At 39.7% G+C, this 20,037-nt stretch overlaps 1 protein-coding gene across 1 annotated transcript; it reads right to left on the reverse strand.

The window, feature by feature from the left end:
• Positions 1–9,904: 9,904 nt before the first annotated feature.
• CKAP4 (cytoskeleton associated protein 4) lies at positions 9,905–18,591 on the reverse strand. Its single transcript, XM_014070690.2, has 2 exons — positions 17,595–18,591; positions 9,905–12,643 (listed from the first exon to the last, which is right to left on the reverse strand). The coding sequence occupies exons 1-2, from the start codon at positions 17,970–17,972 to the stop codon at positions 11,318–11,320; spliced, it is 1,704 nt and encodes a 567-aa protein (XP_013926165.2). The 5' UTR covers positions 17,973–18,591; the 3' UTR covers positions 9,905–11,317.
• Between the last annotated feature and the right edge of the window lie 1,446 nt (positions 18,592–20,037).

Here is a 20,037-nt window from a genome sequence, read left to right on the forward strand (position 1 = left end):
ATATTTTACATGCTATTTATGTGACAAAGCTATTTTTTAACTAACTAAATTACTTCAGTTTATTCACCAGAGATTATGCTGAGCCCAAGAAAAGCAAAACAGAGCTAAAAGATTCAGGTTTGAACTATTTATTATTCTGGTAAGTTTAAATAATTGTTGTTTAAAAAGGTGGGTCCTGCTCTGTAAATAGTTTTGTCACCTTCCCCTGGTTAGCTTTTACTTTGAATGTTGAGATATGAGGGGGAAGGGATGGGGAAGGGAAGGGGAATGGAGAGCAAGGAGGATGAAGAGGAGGAGGAGAAGAAAAACAAAACTACTATTCTGGATCCAAGAGCAGGATAACCAACTTACATCCTGTATCATGGCTATGATACAAGGAAAGCTACTTTTTGAAAAAGGAAATTGGTATTAGTTCCCCTACATCAGGGGTGATGTACTCAAGGCCTGTGAACCAAATCTGGCCTGTGGGGTGCTTAGATCTGGCCTATAGGGGCCGCCCTAGAAACAGTGAAGGATCGGCCCATAGTGCCTCTGCCAGCAAAAATGGAGCTTAGGAGGGCCACACACGGCCCTCCTGAGCTCTGTTTTTGCTGGCAGAGGATTGCAGGAGGCCATCCCAGCTGAAAACAGATCTTGGGAAGGCTCTATTTTTGCTGGCAGAGGGTTGCAGGAGGCCATCCTAGCTGAAAACAGATCTTGGGAAGGCTATGTTTTCACTGGCAGAGGTTTGCAGGAGGTCGTCCCAGCCGAAAACGGTGCTTGACATGAGTGACATCAAACTGGTCATGGCCTCCCTAGGCCCCCAAGGTCAAACACAACCCTGATGCAACCCTCAATGAAATTGAGTTTGACACCCCTGCCCTACATGGCTTGTAAAGTGGCATGTTGCAAATAACAATGCCAAACATGAATGTTTCGTGTTTATACTTCACTGAGAGTATCTAAAATAAACTCCCAACAGGCTTTTCATACGTTTTTCATATGTAACACCTGGCCTTCTCATTTCATTGTGATTTCCAGATGTATAATTGACTACTCCATAATTCCATAGATTAGGCTATTTGAAGATGATAAAAGTTGTAGTACAATACATTTCTAAAACACCTAATTTGAGCTCATTGAATTCCAGTTGCATTAGTACAAAAACAACAATTCAGATTGTCATGGTATGTCATGTTAGCCTGAAATATACCAATTATGTAGCAAATATTTATTGGTCTGCTATTTCACAGAAAACAAGTAAGGAAAAGTCAAACTTTGTACAATTTCGGTTTTTTACAAACACTAGCTCCACCAGGTGGTGAACATTATTATTTTATGCCAAGTGTATTATAGTACAAAGAATTTATCAATATTTTGACATATTGGAGGCTCTTAGCCACTTTCCATATAAAATGGCCATGATTTTTTCCAATTCAAGAGAGTTAAAATAATGTTATTAAAGGGAAAGTCAAATACAATGTGACATTAATAAAATCAATGCATGCAGAACTAAGAACGGAAGATAAGAGAAATACATCTCAGAGTACTTGATTCCTTTTTATTCTGCTTGGTTTTTTAAAAACTATTTGATATATTTCAAAAACTGAAGTAAACTGTATTTTTGATTGTTACATTGAGTCGGAAGATTCAGTTGGCTGTACATACCTTTCTTGCATGCTCCTGGAAAACTCATGATGGAGAGATGGCTTTTCAAAAATAAAATCATATCCTCATTTTAATTAAATCTTCAATTTGTAAGATGCTGTAATGCAAATGCAATCTTTCAGCTAAAAATATTGAATCTATGTTAATAAATATATTTATATGTTCAATTATTATAATAAAAACATTATACTTTCTCAGAACATTTGTCTTAACTGGTTGTTATAATAAAAAATATATAATGCAGATGGAATTGCAGAGATTGTCAGTCAAAGGCTTCTGCAAGTAATAAGAGAAGTGACAAATTCACTATGTTAAAGAAGACAAATAGTTCCCTGGTGTACATAGCCATACTCTCATTATGGTTCTTACCACATGTATAGGCTGTGTATGTTCAAAGGAAAAAAGCCCTGGGGAAAATTAGGGTATATTATAGTCAATAAATGCATTTCCACTGAGGTTTCTGAATAGGACAATAGTTTCCTTGAAGAACAGTTGATTATCTAAGCCTTTCAGGTCAAGATATTGAGTAAAAAGCAAATGTTTTGAAATTAAAACATGCATTAATGTAGAGTTGGCTTAATCAATTGTTTTATATTCTGTAACCCTCTGATGCTCAGATGGCGGAAATTGGGTGTCTGTAATTCAGGGACAGGCAAAAGTTTTGGGTTGGTGTGGAATGTGTTCCAACAAAATAGCTGCCATTGTGTAGGTCAATCATGATACATTTGTGCATCAATAACTGAGCATATTGTAATGAAGGCATTAATATCTTTAATGAGTTTAAGTTTAAGCTTACTTTATTGATTAGCCTATAAGCCATATCAAAGTGCAGAGTTCCAAAGACAAATTATTACTAAAATCCGATACAAACAATTTAAAATGGAATTGGAATAAAATACAATTAAAATGAAATTGGAATAAATATACAATTTGAAATGAGATTGGAATAAAATACAATAATTTAATACATGGATAAATAAAATATGATAAAATTATATTTCAGTGTCACCCCTACGATCTACCCCAATCAGTCCCACGTATGCCAATCTCAATTGAACCAATTTGCTCAATTACTGTGCTGTATTAAATGTTGCTTTCAAATTCTGGCCATGCTTAAGGTTCCCAATGATCATTCATTTAGTTTAGTTTATAGACCGAGGTACCTGTCTCTCACCCTCTTATAAAGGCAACAATCAACTGGGATATTTAAGAATTTGCTTTAAGACAAATTCTTCCTTCTCAATCATGATGCATGTGTGCATCAATAATTGAGCATATTGTTATGAAGGCCTTAATACCTTTAATGAGATATGTGATATATGTATCATGCTACTATAGGTAATATAACCCTGGCTGCTGTTCTATTAATATGTTTGTGGTAGGCAAACATTCAACAGACTTCTCCCATTTGTCTGGATATTCTTAGTCATCCAGGTCATAGTTGTCCCAAAGGTGCTTTTTCAAGAGGCAACTGGACTTTCTTGTTTTTCTTTGAAGATGTTTCACTTCTCATCCAAGAAGCTTCTTCAGCTCTAATTGGATGGTGGGGATGGAAGGATTTATACTCCTTGCAGACAGCTGGTCATTTGCATTCTTTTATAGAGTCATTGAGACCACCTGGAGGTTTATCTGTATCATCAGGAACATCTAGGTAGTGCACATTAGAAGCAACTTAGAACTGAGGAGAAATTTCCTGACAGTTAGAACAATTAATCAGTGGAAGGCTTGCCTCCAGAAGTTGTGAATGCCCCAACACTGAAAGTCTTTATGAAGATGTTGGATAGCCATTTGTCTGAAATGGTATAGGGTTTCCTGCCTAGGCAGGTGGTTGACAAGAAGACCTCCAAGGTCCCTTCCAACTCTGCTATTGTATTGTATTGTAAATGGGTGTGGAGCCTTCTTGGAACTGGTTGAAAGGTCTGTGGTGGACTGGAAATAGATGATGTCATACCTCTCCCCCTCTGTTAAGAGATGGCTATTCAATTTGATGGCCTCTTTGACCCCTCTTTCAAAACAGCAGTTCTCTCTATCCAAAATGTGGATTTTTCTGCCTTAAAAAAGGGGGCCTTTGTCTTTTAAAGACATATGGACTGCCCTGGTGGGTTTGTTCTCCCACCAGCCAGCTGAAGCTTCTTCAGCTTCAGTCGGAGCTGAAGAAGCTTCTTGGATGAGAAGCGAAATGTCTTCAAAGAAAAACAAGAAAGTCCAGGTGACTCTTGAAAAAGCACCTTTGGGCTTCCCCTATCATTAATCTTTTATAATCCCACCATTCTCCCATACACAAATACCCCTGCCATGTCCCTAACTGAATTTCAACCAAGTTTTACAGAGCATAGAAAGCCGAGCTTCCTCCCACTACTAAAAAGAGTCAACAACCGGACTATTTTCCTAGTAATGTATAAGAATTTTAAAACCCACATTTATAGGCATACTCTAGCTCTTTTTACAAATTAATGAAGGGCTGTTGAGCAGAGATGGAATGTTAACAGCAAAATAGCAAAGAAAGTTCACTTTGAATTCACAAACGAATTCCAAGAAAATTGTTAATCGTACTATGTTTATTATGTTTTCTGCCTTGTCTCATAACGTTTTCATTCCACTGCAGACCAAGGTGGTCTGGATAAGAAAGGCTGGGATTTTGTATATTTATGTCTAGCTCAGTGAGAAAACCCTTCTATTGCTGACCTAGTTAGAATAACTGTCCTTTTGTCATTGTGATGGAATGGTAAGAGTGGGTGGAGATGACTAACACTTCAATCAGAATACTTTTTCCAATCATTTAGGCTGCTAAAATGAAAATCTTTCTTTTTTTAATGTCCTTTGTTGAAAAGTCTATGCAGTAATAGTCACAGTTACATGTGTTCTTCCACTTTCCTTCTTGGACTCAGATACCAATAGGGCACCTGAGCATTCCTGTTTTCTTGTACAGCAGTTGGGCAGATAAAAAAAGAAAATGAGAGACACTCCATCAAAATTGCACAGGAAGGACTATTAGAGTTCAAGATTCCTTCATCTCTATTTATCTAACAATAAGTTAGCTTGCTTTTTGTTTTCATTTTATACACTCAATCTTTATTCACTTTTTTTCAGGAAGTGAGAGTTTTTAAGGAGGATTGGAAATACTACTCCTTCATCACAATTGCCTTAATATGTTTGATTTCTGTGCTGTTTAAAAGATTCTCATTGTGAACCAAGACATAACATATCTAGACAATGAGCTGTCTCCATCCTTCTCTTATTAATCTATGTTTCTTTGTTAGCCTTTCCATTTCACTTCTCTCAGCAACTGGCTGCCCAGTTATCTTTCCTTCTGAGTCACTGAACATTTTCTCCCATGGTGTTCTGTGGGTAAGGTTCCTTCTTTACAGATTTCTGATGCCGATACAGTTCTGTAGATTTCAAACTCACTCTGTCATTGGTTGATTTCTCTCTCTGATGTGTGGAGTTGGGGATGCCATTATACTTACAGATGCATGAGCAGAGAAAGGCTTAAATTAGTCACAGACGAATGAATTAGAGGATGGGTTAGAAACTCATAGCTTCTGCAAAGCAGGGAATACATAGGCCAAAAGAATTACGGAAGTTCAATCCAGATTTGTCAGCCGGCCAAACTGATGCTTCTCTGTCAACTAGTTGATTAGAGAGGGAACAAGTGAGGGAGAAAGAGTAACAATCAAGTAAGCAAAAATAAAATTGTATGCAGAGGCATATGGAGTGAAGCATTACCTGATTCAAATTATATTAACTCTGTGTATATGTGTGTGCGCGCGCACATGAGTATGAGCATGTATGACTGAGTACGTATGTGCTCAGATTTGGGGTGGAGAGTAGGGCTGTTAAGGGGATACAACAGGGACTCAAACACTGAATTCAAAGGTTGCTTTGAACACTGTTTTAAAGAGATGCTGCATTCAACTCTGACATGTTCCAGAGGCCAGAAAGGCAGAAAGGCTGATTCGAACTGAATCTTAGGAAATGAAATCCTGACAGTAAAAATACTGTGAAGAGGAAACAGTGGGGCATGCCTGAGGGAGAGAAGGGGATAGGATAAGGGAAGATTCTGTGGGGCAAGGCTGAGGGAGAGAAGGGAATAGGATAGGTGAGGCTTTGTGGGGCGCTGAGGGAGAGAAGGTGGAGAGGATAGGTGGGGCTCCTGTGGGGCAAGCCTGAGGGAGAGAAGGGAATAGGATAGGTGAGGCTTCTTTGGGGCAAGGCTGAGGGAGAGAAGGTGGAGAGCATAGGTGAGGTTTCTGTGGGGCAAGGCTGAGGGAGAGAAGGGAATAGGATAGGTGAGGCTCCTGTGGGGCAAGCCTGAGGGAGAGAAGGGGATAGGATAGGTGAGGTTTCTGTGTGGCAAGGCTGAGGGAAAGAAGGTGGAGAGGATAGGTGAGGCTCCTGTGGGGCAAGCCTGAGGGAGAGAAGGGAATAGGATAGGTGAGGCTTCTGTGGGGCAAGGCTGAAGGAGAGAATAGAATAGGTGAGGCTTCTGTGGGCCAAGGCTGAGGGAGAGAAGGTGGAGAGGATAGGTGAGGCTCCTGTGGGGCAAGCCTGAGGGAGAGAAGGGGATAGGATAGGTGAGGTTTCTGTGTGGCAAGGCTGAGGGAAAGAAGGTGGAGAGGATAGGTGAGGCTTCTGTGAGCCAAGGCTGAGGGAAAGAAGGTGAAGAGGATAGGTGAGGCTCCTGTGGGGCAAGCCTGAGGGAGAGAAAGGGATAGGATAGGGGAAGATTCTGTGGGGCAAACCTGAGGGAGAGAAGGGGATAGGATAAGTGAGGCTTCTGTGGGGCAAGGCTGAGGGAGAGAAGGGGAGAGGAGAGGCCAATTGTCACTAGTCATTAATTTCCAAGCTGTGTCGAATTGTCAAACCTGATCACAGAGTTTCCTAGTAGAGCACAGGTATTCAGCTAGTAAATATATAAAACTGAAGTTGGACACATGTAGAATGCTATTGTTTTCTTCCCTGTACTTAAAAATAGTGTATTGTAAAACAAAAATATTTTCACTCTTAATCTGTTTGAATATGATTTTTTCCCTTAGCTCTGGTCAGTTTTTTTCCTCCTGCTCAGTTTTTAACACTATCATAAATTCGGATTTATACTTGACAGAAAATAATGTTCTTTATGGAATACTAAGGATCAAGCTTTGAACTTTGTTTGCCAAGAAATTCTACGTAGCATTACCACACATTCTCACTAGATGACAGTGTCCAACTGTTCCGGTGTTAAATTCTCTGGGAGCTCACAGCTCAGTTGATCAGGATCACGGGTTCCTGAGATTTACTAATTAAAGCCAAGAACCTAGTATCTCTGAAGACATCCTTGAACTGGAGACTTTCCCTTCTGTACTAAAGTAAAAGATATTGAGGGGCACAGAAAGCACTGAGGTTGTGCTTGTTCATCTCTGTTGGCCTTCAAGGAAGAGCGGACCCGGAAACCAATTTCATGTAGGTCAATACTTTGTGGTAAAACTATGGTAATAGTCTTGCAATGTTCTTCTATATGCGTGAAAAGGGTCAGTCACGACATAAGCCCAAGACTCAAAATCAGACTTGTCAGATCTTACATCTTTTCTATCCTGTTCTACCGAGTGGAGAGTTGGTCTCTGACAGAAAGTCACTTGAAGAGACTAGAAGCATTTGAAATATGGATTTACAGGCAGCTGTTACATATAGGTTGGGTTGACAACATCACAAATGAGAAGGTGATAAGCTGCCTGGGAAAGCAAAGGGAAATCATCAAAGCCATTAAAAAGTGAAATAATATTTTGGACATGTGATGCAACACCCAGGAAAATATGACATACTTCACTTAATCCTCCAGGGAAAGATTGAAGGCAAACATAGGGGACTGATTTGGACAAAACTCAGCAGCACTTTTTCATACGGTTGTTGACAAAAATAGGATTGCCAACATGATAGCCAACGTCCAATGACGGAAATGGCACAAGAAGATTGTTCTTCTCCTCACAGGAGGAATTAAAAGATGTTCAAAAGTATTAATGTAAGTCAATGTGATACTAATGTATATGAGTGTATCACCATGCTATTTTTAAAGTGTCTTACTTTATCCTGTGTTTATTGTTTATATAAATAGCTCAAGGCAGCAAACATACCTAACACTCCTTCCTCCTCCTGTTGTCTTCACAATAACCCTCAGAGTTGAGTTGTGTTAAGAGACAATGACTGGCCCAAAGTCACTCAGCCGGTTTTTCATGCCTCTAAAGAGGGACTGGAATTCAATCTCCTGGTTTCTAGCCTGGTGTCTTAACTACCAGACCAAACTGGCTCTCATATTGATGTATGGATTCACACCACACATAATTGCAATGTATTACTGTTTTAGTGTATTAGTGTGAATATGAAGGCAAATGTTTGCAATTATCCAAAATTGTGAAATTTAATATATTTACAGGATGTGTTCAAATCAAGACCAGACATCAATCTGACAACGAAGATTTAATCTGGATTCTTGCATGCAATGAGATTTGAGTAATCCCTTCCAACTCTATTATAGAGTTTGAATCCATATATTTCCATGTTGTGTCTCAAGGATTAAAAGCACCATCATCTAAGGCAAGGGTGTCAAACTCGATTTCATTGAGGGCCACATCAGGGTTGTGTTTAACCTTGGGGGGGACAGGGTGGGCATGGCCAGAGTGGGCATGGCCAGCTCAACATCACTTATGTTTGGGGCACCTGTGGTAATATTCTCCCACTGTGTGATATATACCATATTTTTCAGAGCATAAGACACACTGGAGTGTAAAACATACCAAGATTTTGAAGAGGCAACTTTTAAAAAAGTTTTTGCACTCTGCAGACCTCCCAAAAACGGTCCATTTTTAGCAGAAATTTTTTTTGTCAAAAAAAGGGCATGCATAGCCTTTAGGAGGCTTATAGTGTTCCTGGGGACTGGGAGGGCAAAAATAAGCAAAAAATGGCCCATTTTTCACTCATTTTTGTCTTCCCCAGCCCCCCGCAGCACTATGGAAGCCTCGTAAAGGCTATGCATGGCCATTTTTGCAAAGGGGGTGGGGTTTCGGGAGGCCAAAAATACTGTATTCTATGTATAAGACGCACCCAGATTTTCACCATTTTTTGAGGGAAAAAGGTGTGTCTTATACTCCCAAAAATATGGTAGATCACACAACTGAAGTAGCTAATGCACTGATGATGTTATCCAGTTTGGTAATGAAACGTCTGCAAGAAAACTATCAGAGAACATTAAGGACCCCACGGCTAGCGTTCAGCCACACATGCTCTAACCATATGCAAGATCCAACAATAGGACTTATTTTCAGTTGCAGGCTGATTTTTAAAAAAATGTAATTCAGCTAAATAAAATAAAAAAAGTTGAAAGAACAGAGGATTCTAAATAATCATTGCTTTTGGTTTTAATTGTAGATTTCTCTAGTTTTCTATATCTAAGAGCCATTGATTTCAGGGGTATCCATGAGTGACAAATAAAACCATCAAAATAGTGACAAACACGTTCTATATAAAAAGGAGTCTGGTTTCAGCCACCTTCATAAAGCAAGGATCCCCTGCCTCCTCTCCCATGCCATATGGATATTTTGAAGGAAGGTACTATTAGTTTTCTTCTCTATTTTAATATATATATACTTTATATATTTGCCAAACAAATCAGTTTGTTGTAGTGGTTAAAATGCTGGACCTAACACTTCGGAGTCCCAGGTCAAGTCAACCCTCAACCATGGAAATTCAGACACCATACCGGCAGCTTCATTCTGAATTCCTAGAAAAATAGCAATATACCAAAAGAAACCTTAGTCGTCAGAATTGTTTTAGAACTGGAAATATGAATGTTCTTTCTTCATAGGAAGTGTGGTGGCACATTGGTTAGAAGGCAATGTTACAGGCTAACTCTGCACACAGGCAGGAGTTTGATCTTAACCAGTTCAAGGTTGACTCAACCTTCCATCCTTCTGAGGTCGGTAAAATGGGGACCCAGCTTGTTGGGGGAAATATGCAGACTCTAAACTGTTTAGAGGGCTGTAAAGCACTGTGAAGCGGTAGATACCGTGTTTTCCTGAAAATAAGACCTTTATATTTTGCCACCCAAAAAGGCACCAAGTCTTATTTTCAGGGGGGAGGGGATGTCATCCATTGACTCACCTCACTTGCACATGTCGCCCCCAGCCTCCTTTTTGCTGTCAGAGACCTTCAGGAACTTCTTATGTCTGTTTTGTTCCTTATATAATTACTCTGTTTTCCTCAAAACTAGAAAAGAATGGTTGACTACAACAAGAATAAGTGTTTATTCAAATGAAACATACCAAGAAAGTTTTTCACAGCCAACTACAGTCATTCAAGATTCACAAAAAAAGACAATAAAAGCACTCCCAAAAAATAATAACTTGATCTCAATACAAGGCATAGTTCTGGTTTTTAAGGCATTGTATTTCTACAGAAGCAGTTACTGAATATACTGCTTATGTTATAAATGGCTACTGCGTACCTTGTCTGCTTCTCTTCCTGAGGATTACCTGTTGCCTCTACTACTGATTCTATGAGCATTCTTTGCAGTTGTCTTCTGTTTATCTTTCTCAACAATTATGTATAAATCATCAGAAGAACCAGGGTCATATTTTCTAAAGAAGATAAACAAGAATCTACCCAACTGTAAAACTCAGTGGTTCTGTAAAATTAACATTATGAATATCTCTTATTTGAAGAATTACGCAAATCCAAAGGTAATTTTTAATGTCTTGGACTTTTTAAATGATCAATCTCAAGTCTAATTTTGTTTCATCCAAGTCAATAATAGGAAGACCGTAAGGCACTTAATACTAGATGTCACTGTTGCATCTTGTTATATCACAAGGAAAATGTTAAATGCAGTAAACAATTCTGTTTTTATTGCCCTTTGTTCTTTTTTTGGGGGGGGAGGTATGTTCCATGTATACCCCCCCTTTTCATTTCCCTACCTTAACCCTATACAACTTTGCACCAATGAATTAGGACAGAAACGGTAAATGCAAATTCAGTTGACATCACAGTAAACTGTCCCCAAAATAGGCACTACTATAATGGCAAAGTTCTATCCAATACTGCAAATATTTGCTTCTGGACACATCAAAAGCACCTTTGGTTTTGTTGTGGAATGGCTACATTGATTTTGTTATGGAATGGCTATGTTGACAAGCATGGATTATGGAAGAATCCTAACTCAAATGTGATTATTCCATACAATAATTTCCATATGAATACTCTTGTTATATATAATTACAGCCCTTTGTGTATTTTAATTAATACATAGAACCTTCTATGATTGGCTGCTTTATTTCAATGGTAGAAGACTGATGTATGCAATATAATGCATACGTATATTGGTTTTCAAAGGAGTGGGACAGCTTTTGAGTATGATGTTGCCCCCATGTTTGTTAAATTAAGAGGACAATGGCCATCATAATTTGCTTCTTAGGTCCACACCCTTGCCCAGTGTACTACAGATTAAGCTGTGAAAACAAATTAATTTGCCCTAGCAATTAAAATAGTAGAATAATAGGACCTACCTAACTGGATTATTTTAACATTTTTTCCAGAGATATCAATAGTTCATTCTACCAACTTCCCCAAAACAACAAAGCTCCTTTGGACTAGGAAAACATTTTTTTCTTTTTGTATTTCAGAATTAAAACATGCTCAATACTCAAACTATATCATGGATATCTTCCACTTTAACAAACAACCTATCCAAGTCATTCCTTATGTCATCTAAGGAATCCTTCATTGTCTGCACATTGTTCTCGTTGGTTTCGATTTTCACTGAGTAAGCAACTAGACTGTCAACTGCTGTCCTAAGCATTTTTAAGTCAGATTCTACCTGACCAAGAGAAGATCGCACATCATCAACAGAATTTTTGACGGAAGAGAGTTCTGCCTTATTATCTCCAGACTGCTCTACATTCACTGAAGACTTTTCCTGGTCCAGCAAAGCAAGAACTTGTTTCTGGATATGATCGAGTGCATCAGCATTATTTGGCAGATCACTCAGACTTCTCCTTAGTTCATCAACATCACCGTAGATTGAGAGCTGTGCTTCCCCAAGACTCCTCACAGTATCAGTCAATGATCGTATATCATTTTCTATAGTACTCTGGACAGAATCTAGACCTTCTTCTAACGCAGTTAGCTTAGTGTCATATTTGAAAATAAAAGCTTCTGTTCCTTCTGTGTTCTGTGCAAAGGATGATGTTGGAGCTTGAACATTCTCCTCTATGGACCTGAGCCTGGATTCCAATTCTTTATTGCTTTTCTGAAGACTTTCTATATCCTCTTTGGAAAACACATAGCTGTCTTGCATACCATCAGAAGACTTGATGTGCATCAAGCCATCGTTAAGTTTCTTCAGCTCCAATGGAAGATGAGAAAGATATTCTTCTGCTTTAAGAACTTTCTCTTCTAAAGTCTGTAATGAAAGGCGCTCTGTGTCAGCTACTTCTTTAAACTTCTCGTGTTCCTGTTTGAGGTTGACAAGTGCTTTCACTTCAGACAGGACATCAGATTCCATCAAATCTATGGTACTTTGCAAGGTTTCTATAGTCTTCCCTTTGGTTTTCAAGGATCTCTGCATCTCATCAACGGCGTCTTTCAAAACCTGAAGGTCATGTTTGTATGTTTCTGTTTCACCAAGTGAAGCCACCTTTTTTTTAACTTCATTGATTTCATCTTGGCTCTGTTTCTGGATATGTGTAAATTCAGCAATATTATCGTTTATAGATTTTGTGAGCTCTGTCAGCCTTTCTTCCACGGTGTTTTCTAGTGACGTGAAGTCTCTTTCTCTGGCATCTTTTACAACATGAATACCATCAGACAAATCTTTAAGGATCTCATTCTGTAGTTTCTGGAGAACTTCACCAATGCGACTGATTTCACTCTCCCCTTGTCTAACAGTCTTCTCAGTGATTTCTTGTTTTTGCTGAGCATTTTTCAATGTCAATTCAAAGCCACCAAAAGCAGACTGTAAAGACTGCATCTACAAAAGAAATGGAAAGATAGAAATAAATTAAGGTTAGCAAAACGAAATGGATCATGTTCTACATAGGATGGTCAGTAACTAAGACGTTGGACAATATGATACATCAAAATAAATGACTTAAATACATATGTAATATTTATAATATAAGATGGTTTAGTGATCTGATTAAAAGCTTTAACAGCTTTCTCCTTGTGACATTATTTGTATTCCTATCAGACTTGTACTTTTTTTATAGCAACCAGCTTCCATTTTCAAAGATTTTGATGGAAATAAAAAGTAATAGCACAATAAAAAACTGCCATTTTTGAAATGGAGTCTAAAATGTTCATAATCCATTTCTGTGCCAATAGCTAGATTCCGTGCTGCAGATTCACATGGAATATGCATGAAAGGCACATGTTACAGTACAATGAAAGTATTTCAACATTAGCATTACCCAATCTGGGCTGAAAAACCATAATCACCTCTAGATGGCAGCACAGGGACACAGGAAACTAACTTTTCCTTCTATTTGCTGGTTGTCATTATTAGACATGGTATCCCTTTAATTATGCAACTATTGCATTAGTAATTTCAAATAAATTGCTACATGTATGTACTCAGGATGCTGTTCTGTTGCAGAACATAAATATTATGCAAACCATACAATCTTATTTTCCCATCAAGTAGTCTAAATTAATCCACTGAAATATATATATATGTGTCTGTGTGCTGTGTGTGTTCTATAGTTAAAAACACTCACTACTCTCCAATACCTGTGAATAGTAAAGCATAGTTTTAATTTGTTTCTAATTTATCACTGGATTTATATGCAGACTTTCTGTTCATCCAAAAACCAAGATAGCTTATATACTATACTATTGTGGCCAATGCCTTTCCTTTATTAAAGAGCAATGGGATATTTTGTGTATTTATTTAGCTTATCATTCATGTACAAGATAAGAGGAATAAGAAAAAACATGAATAAGAACACAGGAAATGGGTACAAATAAATGGGGACATTAGGACAGGGACGACTTTCCTGTTGTAAGACTTAGAATGCCATTCTGGCTTCTAGTAAGACATTAGTTCAACAACATTATGGCTGATATCAATTGTAAACATATTGCTTTGTAGGAGATAAATATTGAAGATAAAATGTGTTCACATTCACAGCCAATATAAACCCATACTGTACAGAAAATTTGGGCTATGTCTGTACTGTATAGTCAAACCTTGCCAGGAGTGGGTGGGTGGGTGGATTGTACACTTTTTCTTTAACCATGCAGATTCTAAATACCTTTGCAATCTAACCCAAAGGGCAATTTCAACCACAGAGACCCAAGCAGGATAGTATACATTGTGTTCTGACTAGGCTTCTCAAGAGCATGAAGCAAACTCCTTGCCCTGACAAAAAACCCTTTTATTAATTTAGTGTGAATTCTGCTCCTTCACATCCAGCAAAGTCTTTCAAGGGTGGATTTACAGTCACAGACCTTATCAAGCTTGGAGAGCTGCCAGGCTGATATCTGCAAAACTTGGCAAGGAGTCTCATGAAGCAATTAAGCAAACTAATTGTCTTCTGCAAACACCCCTCCCCTTTCGCTCCTCTTTTATTTCCTCTGGGAGGGGTCATTCATTGTCCACCTGTGGCCTTACTCCCAAGTCGACCCGTTCTTTAGCTGTTCTCTTGGTCTGACAACTTTGCGCATGCGCACACTGGGAACAGGCTCCCGCTGTTTGTCTGCCTCACTGATGTCTGACTCTGAAGGCAGCTGATAACTGGCATACGATTCTGGCCCCCTCTCTGCCTCCAACAGAGCCCTCATCAGAGCCTTCCCCAGACTCCAGGACTGATCCATGTTCCTCCTTAACCTCCTCATTGTTCGAATCTGCTTCTAGCTCTGCTGGCCATTGGCAGGTCACAACACCCTGGTGCTACTGAAAAACTTTATATCTGCTTTATCTATCTTAAAACAGGATACAAGGTAAGACTGAAACAGAGACGCTGCTTTTGAGATCCCCTCGGGATCTTGCATGTGGATCAAGGAAAACTTGCACTTACATCCCAAGCCTGATGTAAAGTACAAAACCAGATTACTTGCAAGACCTCTTGTCCCTTGTGATTTTTGCTGACTCTGAAACAGAGTCTCCTGTATGTCTTCCTTTTGTGGCTCCTGTCCTATAAAACAGCCCCCTGTTCTGCTCATGACATAGGGAGGGCCCCGATTCTGGTAATCTTCCAGAAAGCCTTGAAGACCTGTTTTTTCCTCAAGCACTGAGACCAGGATGTCAGTTGAGCCTGACATTCTTTTGTGCACTATTAGCTGCCCAGAGGCACTCACTTGAAAGGAACTGCTTTATAAATTCTATAAACAAACAAACAGGATAATAAATCGTAAAGTATATAGTAGCAATGGTTTATGTTTTGTAACTAATATGACCGTTTTGATCTACTGACATTATTTGCAGAAGACAGATGAATTTTAAGAAATGTGAATTTGGGGCTTTTACTTATCAGTAATATAAACGGAATGAATCTCTTGCCTTGTCCTAGATTCACCACGATGTAGAAAAGATGCGGAGACTCTAGAAAGAGTGCAGAGAAGAGCAACAAAGATGATTAGGGGACTGGAGGTTAAAACATATGAAGAACGGTTGCAGGAACTGGGTATGTCTAGTTTAATAGAAAGAAGGACTAGGGGAGACATGATAGCAGTGTTCCAATATCTCAGGGGTTGCCACAAAGAAGAGGGAGTCAAACTATTTTCCAAGGCACCTGAGGGTAGAACAAGAAGCAATGGGTGGAAACTAATCAAGGAGAGAAGCAACTTAGAACTGAGGAGAAATTTCCTGACAGAACAATTAATCAGTGGAACAGCTTGCCTCCAGAAGTTGTGAATGCCCCAACACAGGAAATCTTTAAGAAGATGTTGGATAGCCATTTGTCTGGAATGGTATAGGAATGGTATAGCCATTTGTCTGGAATGGTACCTAGGCAGGGGGTTGGACTAGAAGACCTCCAAGGTCCCTTCCAACTCTGCTATTGTATTTTATTGTATTGTATTGATTCAACTGAAATCAGCAAAATCAGCAAAAATGAGAATCAGCAAAAATGTGAGCTACACTGGATTTAATACATACACCACAAATCTGGGCACATAATTCTTTAAACCTCAGTCACACAGTACTACACCACAGATTAATCACAGAGCACCCTGCTTCAAATTTACCTGTGTCATAAATTCACTAAAGCAGTGTTTTGCAACCTCAGCTGCTTTAATATGTGCTGTAAGGACTGCCCAGGCAATTCTGGGAGTTGAAGTCCATAGTAGGTTAATAAACTCTGTCCTAGATGGAACTTAAGAGTTTTCAAGCCATGGAAGCATCAGGTAAAAAATAATTCCTCAAGCTCCTCATCAATAATGAACAGTGATAAAAAAAATTGGCTCTGTTCAAGTGAACTTTTAAAAAAATGATCTTACAGAACCCTATAATGTAATCTTAAAGTTCTAAAAACATTTTAAAAAATAGTTTGAAAAAAACCCAGAAAACCTTGATTTTCTAACTCTTATACCGTAGTTGCAAACAGAACAAATTGAAAGATAACCACTAGATTCTATGACTACATAAAATACTGTCCTCAACTATATAGTGAAGCTATGCCCTCCTCATCCCAAAAACTACAATGCCCAGTGGCCTTTGAGCAGAAGTTTAGAAGCCAATTACTGTAAATCCAGCACATCAAAAGAACCACCGATTTAGATTACTTAAAGATGAACATAGCAATCTGTGGTCCACAAACTTCCTCCATAGCTTTGCTGCGCAATCTGTAATTTGTTCACAGAAATCTTGGAGACTTCATCTTTAAAAAAGTGAAATGTGTATTTAATTAAATATCCAAATATAGTTAAGAATGAATTCATATTCTAATCCACTTTACACAAAATGGGCCACTCCTGAGTTAATGGATTTCAACCCCTGAAATTTCCACTCAGTAAAACTAAATTTTGGAATTGGTACAATAACTCCCAAGGGCACCATTTTGGGAACAGCGGAATAAGCATTCAATTATCTTATGAATGCATCCTCACCCGATGGAAAGTACTCATTGAAAACACTGCAACATTAACTTTTGTAGTCAAGATTCAAGTATGTGTTATGTATGGCTCACAAAAACTTAAGCCACGTTGGGTTAGTTAGACTTTCACAAGACTTCTTGGGCTGCAACTCTGAGGGCAATTCTCAAAGAGTAAACACTACTTGATTGGCTGAGAAAACTTGTATATTTTTTTACTATCCGATTTTCTACGTGCAAACAGGAAAAACTAGAAAATCTAGGGACCCCACAACTGCGCGAACCTCTCCATTCTCTGTCGCCATACTGTCTGGCGAAGACTAAAAAGGAATTCCAAATTATCAGAAAACAATCAATTGTTAATCCTTAATGTAGTTGTTTTTCTTTCCCCGAAGTCTTCAACTTTATTGCCTGGCTCTTCTCTGCAAATGCCATGCTGCGCATTGCAAGCGGCGCATGGACCGCACGTGCTAAAACGTGGCTTGCAAAAAAAAAACCCGCTCCTTGGGAGGAAAATGTTTGGGGGTTTTTTTGCAAGGAGCAAAGGCAAATCCCTCCACTCTCAACCCAAATAACAAAGAGAGGAGACCACCAGCAGCTTTCTCCACCTTTCTCCGCGGAAAGACAACCATTGGAGATAACTAAAGCCTTCCTCTTCGGCGCGGTTGCTTCAGGCGAGCAAATTAGGTGGCGTTTCAAGCCAGGCGAAATATTGCCGCAACACTCGGAGCAATTAAATCCAAAACCGGGGGCAAATGATGGGCGCGCGCACACACACGCACGCACGCACACACACACACACAACCACACGCTCCAGCTCGGCGGCCTCGCAAGGGCTGCACTCGGCCTTTCCCGGGGAAAAAATGTTTCTTCATTATCCCACCCAACTACCTTTTGCATGGCGCCTTCCAAGGAACGGGCCAGTTCTTCCCGCTGTTTGGCGAAGCTTTCCTGCCTCAGGCTGATCTGACTGACTTCCCCCAGAAGGTGATGGACGTAATATCCCGAAGCCGCAGCGGCTGCCAAGAAAGTCACGGAGAGGAGAAAGTTCAGGATGGCGCCGCAGCTGCAGGATGAGGCAGCTTTGCCCCCGCCAGACGGCGGAGAGCCCCCTTTGTTGCCTTTGGAGTGGGCCGGGGTCGGCGGCGGCTGCTGCTGCTGCTGCTTCTTTGCCACGTCATCGGGTTGGTTGGAATGGGCCCCCTTTTCGGAAGAAGTGGGGTTGCCGCTGTTCTTGCCGCTCCTTTGTTTGGCCGCGGAGGATGACATGCTAAGCCGAGCGAGGCGCCCTTGATCCTTTCGTACTCTTGAAGGCGTCGGAGCGAGATGGGGAGAATTCACTGAGGCGCGCTTGGAGGCCGCGCGAGAAGAAAAGCGGCTGGAGCTGGGAGAAGGGTCTGCTTCTCCATTCAATTTCGGCACGGAGAGACGGGAGGGAAGGCACGGAATTCAGGCGGGCTTCATCTCCGCCCTGCCCAACGGCGAGCGCCGCCTCCCGAGTTCCATAACGGAGGGGTGGGAAATGCCACGCACACCGATCGAGGAGGAAAAGGATGGCCCGGGAGCGCAGAGATAAATGAGGGGGAGGGGAGCTGCATTTCCTGCGCTCGGCGCTTTGGCAAAAGTTTGCTTCAAACTCGGGCGAAGTGATGTGAAATTTCCTGTCCCCCCCCCCAAAAAAAATCCCTCACCTACATTTCTGAAGTTATAAATATGTTGGTTTTTGCAGCCTTAAAAGCCTCTTTGTTGCCTTGAGCGCAGCCGCTTCGATTTTTTTTTCCTGGAAAACCCTTCATATCCAAGAATTTTGAACTTGGATTATATCTAGGGGAGAACCTAAAGAGATCCTGGGAGAGTTTGGGAAATTGAGGATCAACACGGGGGTGGCAGGGTAGATGAACTAACAGGGATTGTTTCATGTAGTCAGAGATTAGTCTTATATTAAAATTTGGCCCAAATGATTGCTTCTTTCTTCCTGGTTGTTTAAATATTGCTTTTAATTATTTCTTTTAAGAGGAATAAAATGGATATATTTAATATTATAATTGCAGGCTACAGGCCTTTTCCCACTCATACCTAGTCATATCATAAACAAGCCCTGATAGCATTTTTTTTTGTCATAAAATTTACTATTTTGCTAATGCATTGTCTTTCTTCAAGTCACTTACTTCTCAGGTTCTCAGATAAGCCCAGCAGATTTTACACACCTTGAGGTTGTCCTTGAACCCTGTGGGAATAAGGCAGAAAATGCTAATAAACTATTAACTCCGGACCAGTTAAGAATGTCTTGAGTCTTTCTTATCTATGGGCTGAGGATAAGATGAAAGTAATGTCAAGGAGGCTGGATAAAAAATGTGTGGTTTTTGTGCTGTGATTAGGTGCAATTTGGGGAAAAGACTCAGCAGGGATTGTCACTTAGGAGATTTTTGATGAACTGCATGTACAGTACTCTTAGTTGGAAAAAAAATCCTGTTAATTTCTGTGGTGTGGTCTGCTAGTCCAATGTATGAGTTTTCAGAGAAAAGACCCACCTTTTGTAGAAAGGGGGAGGGAGGAAAGACATCATATATGGAATATGTGCAGGCAAATTGTCTTCCTGAACCTGTAGCCTTTGCGTGCCTGCATGTAAACTATTTCATAGGACTAGACTTTAAACATTCTTGGTGGTAGGAATAATATTCTATAATGGGAAAGTGCCATATTCTGAATCCTAGTCACTCATAAAGGCCAGATTTCAGCAAAACTATTAATTTAGAGGTCAGATCTAAAGAAGCTGTAGATCTATGCTAGAACCAAATTGACATCTCTGCCACCAATCAGGTTGATGCCAATGTTGGGTGCTTTCCATTTGCTAGGTCCAAATGCCCTCCTGCACTGAGGGCATAGTTTTGTGCACACAGGATGGTAAGGCTCTGCTCATACAAAGTCTTGTTATTCCAGCAGGAAGCAACTGGAATTTATTGCAATGAATGTGCCTAGTGATGCAATTTATTTTGTTACTGGGAAGTTAGATCTACTTCCCACTCAAACAATGCCTTCAGATATTTTCCATTTGTATCCTAATGTTTTACTACTGCTTCTTCCACTTTTTTTCAGAAAAAAAAGTTGTAGGGAAAGGAAAAGATAACATCGCTTTTTGACAGGAGTGCAAGGAGTTTTCATGCAGAAGCAACTGAGCCTTTAATAATATCAAACGAAAACAATTTATAGAAAGAAGAAGGGTTTCTGTGAAATGCTGAGAGTGATACACAGCAATTGCACAATGAAAAAAAGCTAAGCATTTTTGCAATTCTTAAAACTTTTTTAAAACTTTTGCCAAATATAAATTTTTTTA

The sequence above is a fragment of the Thamnophis sirtalis genome, unplaced genomic scaffold (genome assembly GCF_051295495.1).
Source record: "Thamnophis sirtalis isolate CommonGarterSnake01/CBP01778 unplaced genomic scaffold, rThaSir2_p1.2 scaffold_9, whole genome shotgun sequence".
Taxonomy (NCBI): domain Eukaryota; kingdom Metazoa; phylum Chordata; class Lepidosauria; order Squamata; family Natricidae; genus Thamnophis; species Thamnophis sirtalis.

Bases quoted from the DNA above. Each gene is read 5' to 3' on its own strand.
- CKAP4 (XM_014070690.2), bottom strand. From the start codon at position 17,972: ATGTCATCCTCCGCGGCCAAACAAAGGAGCGGCAAGAACAGCGGCAAC. The intron at 12,644-17,594 runs GTAGTTGGGTGG...TTTCTTTTGTAG, and splicing joins TGGAAGGCGCCATGCAAAAG to ATGCAGTCTTTACAGTCTGC.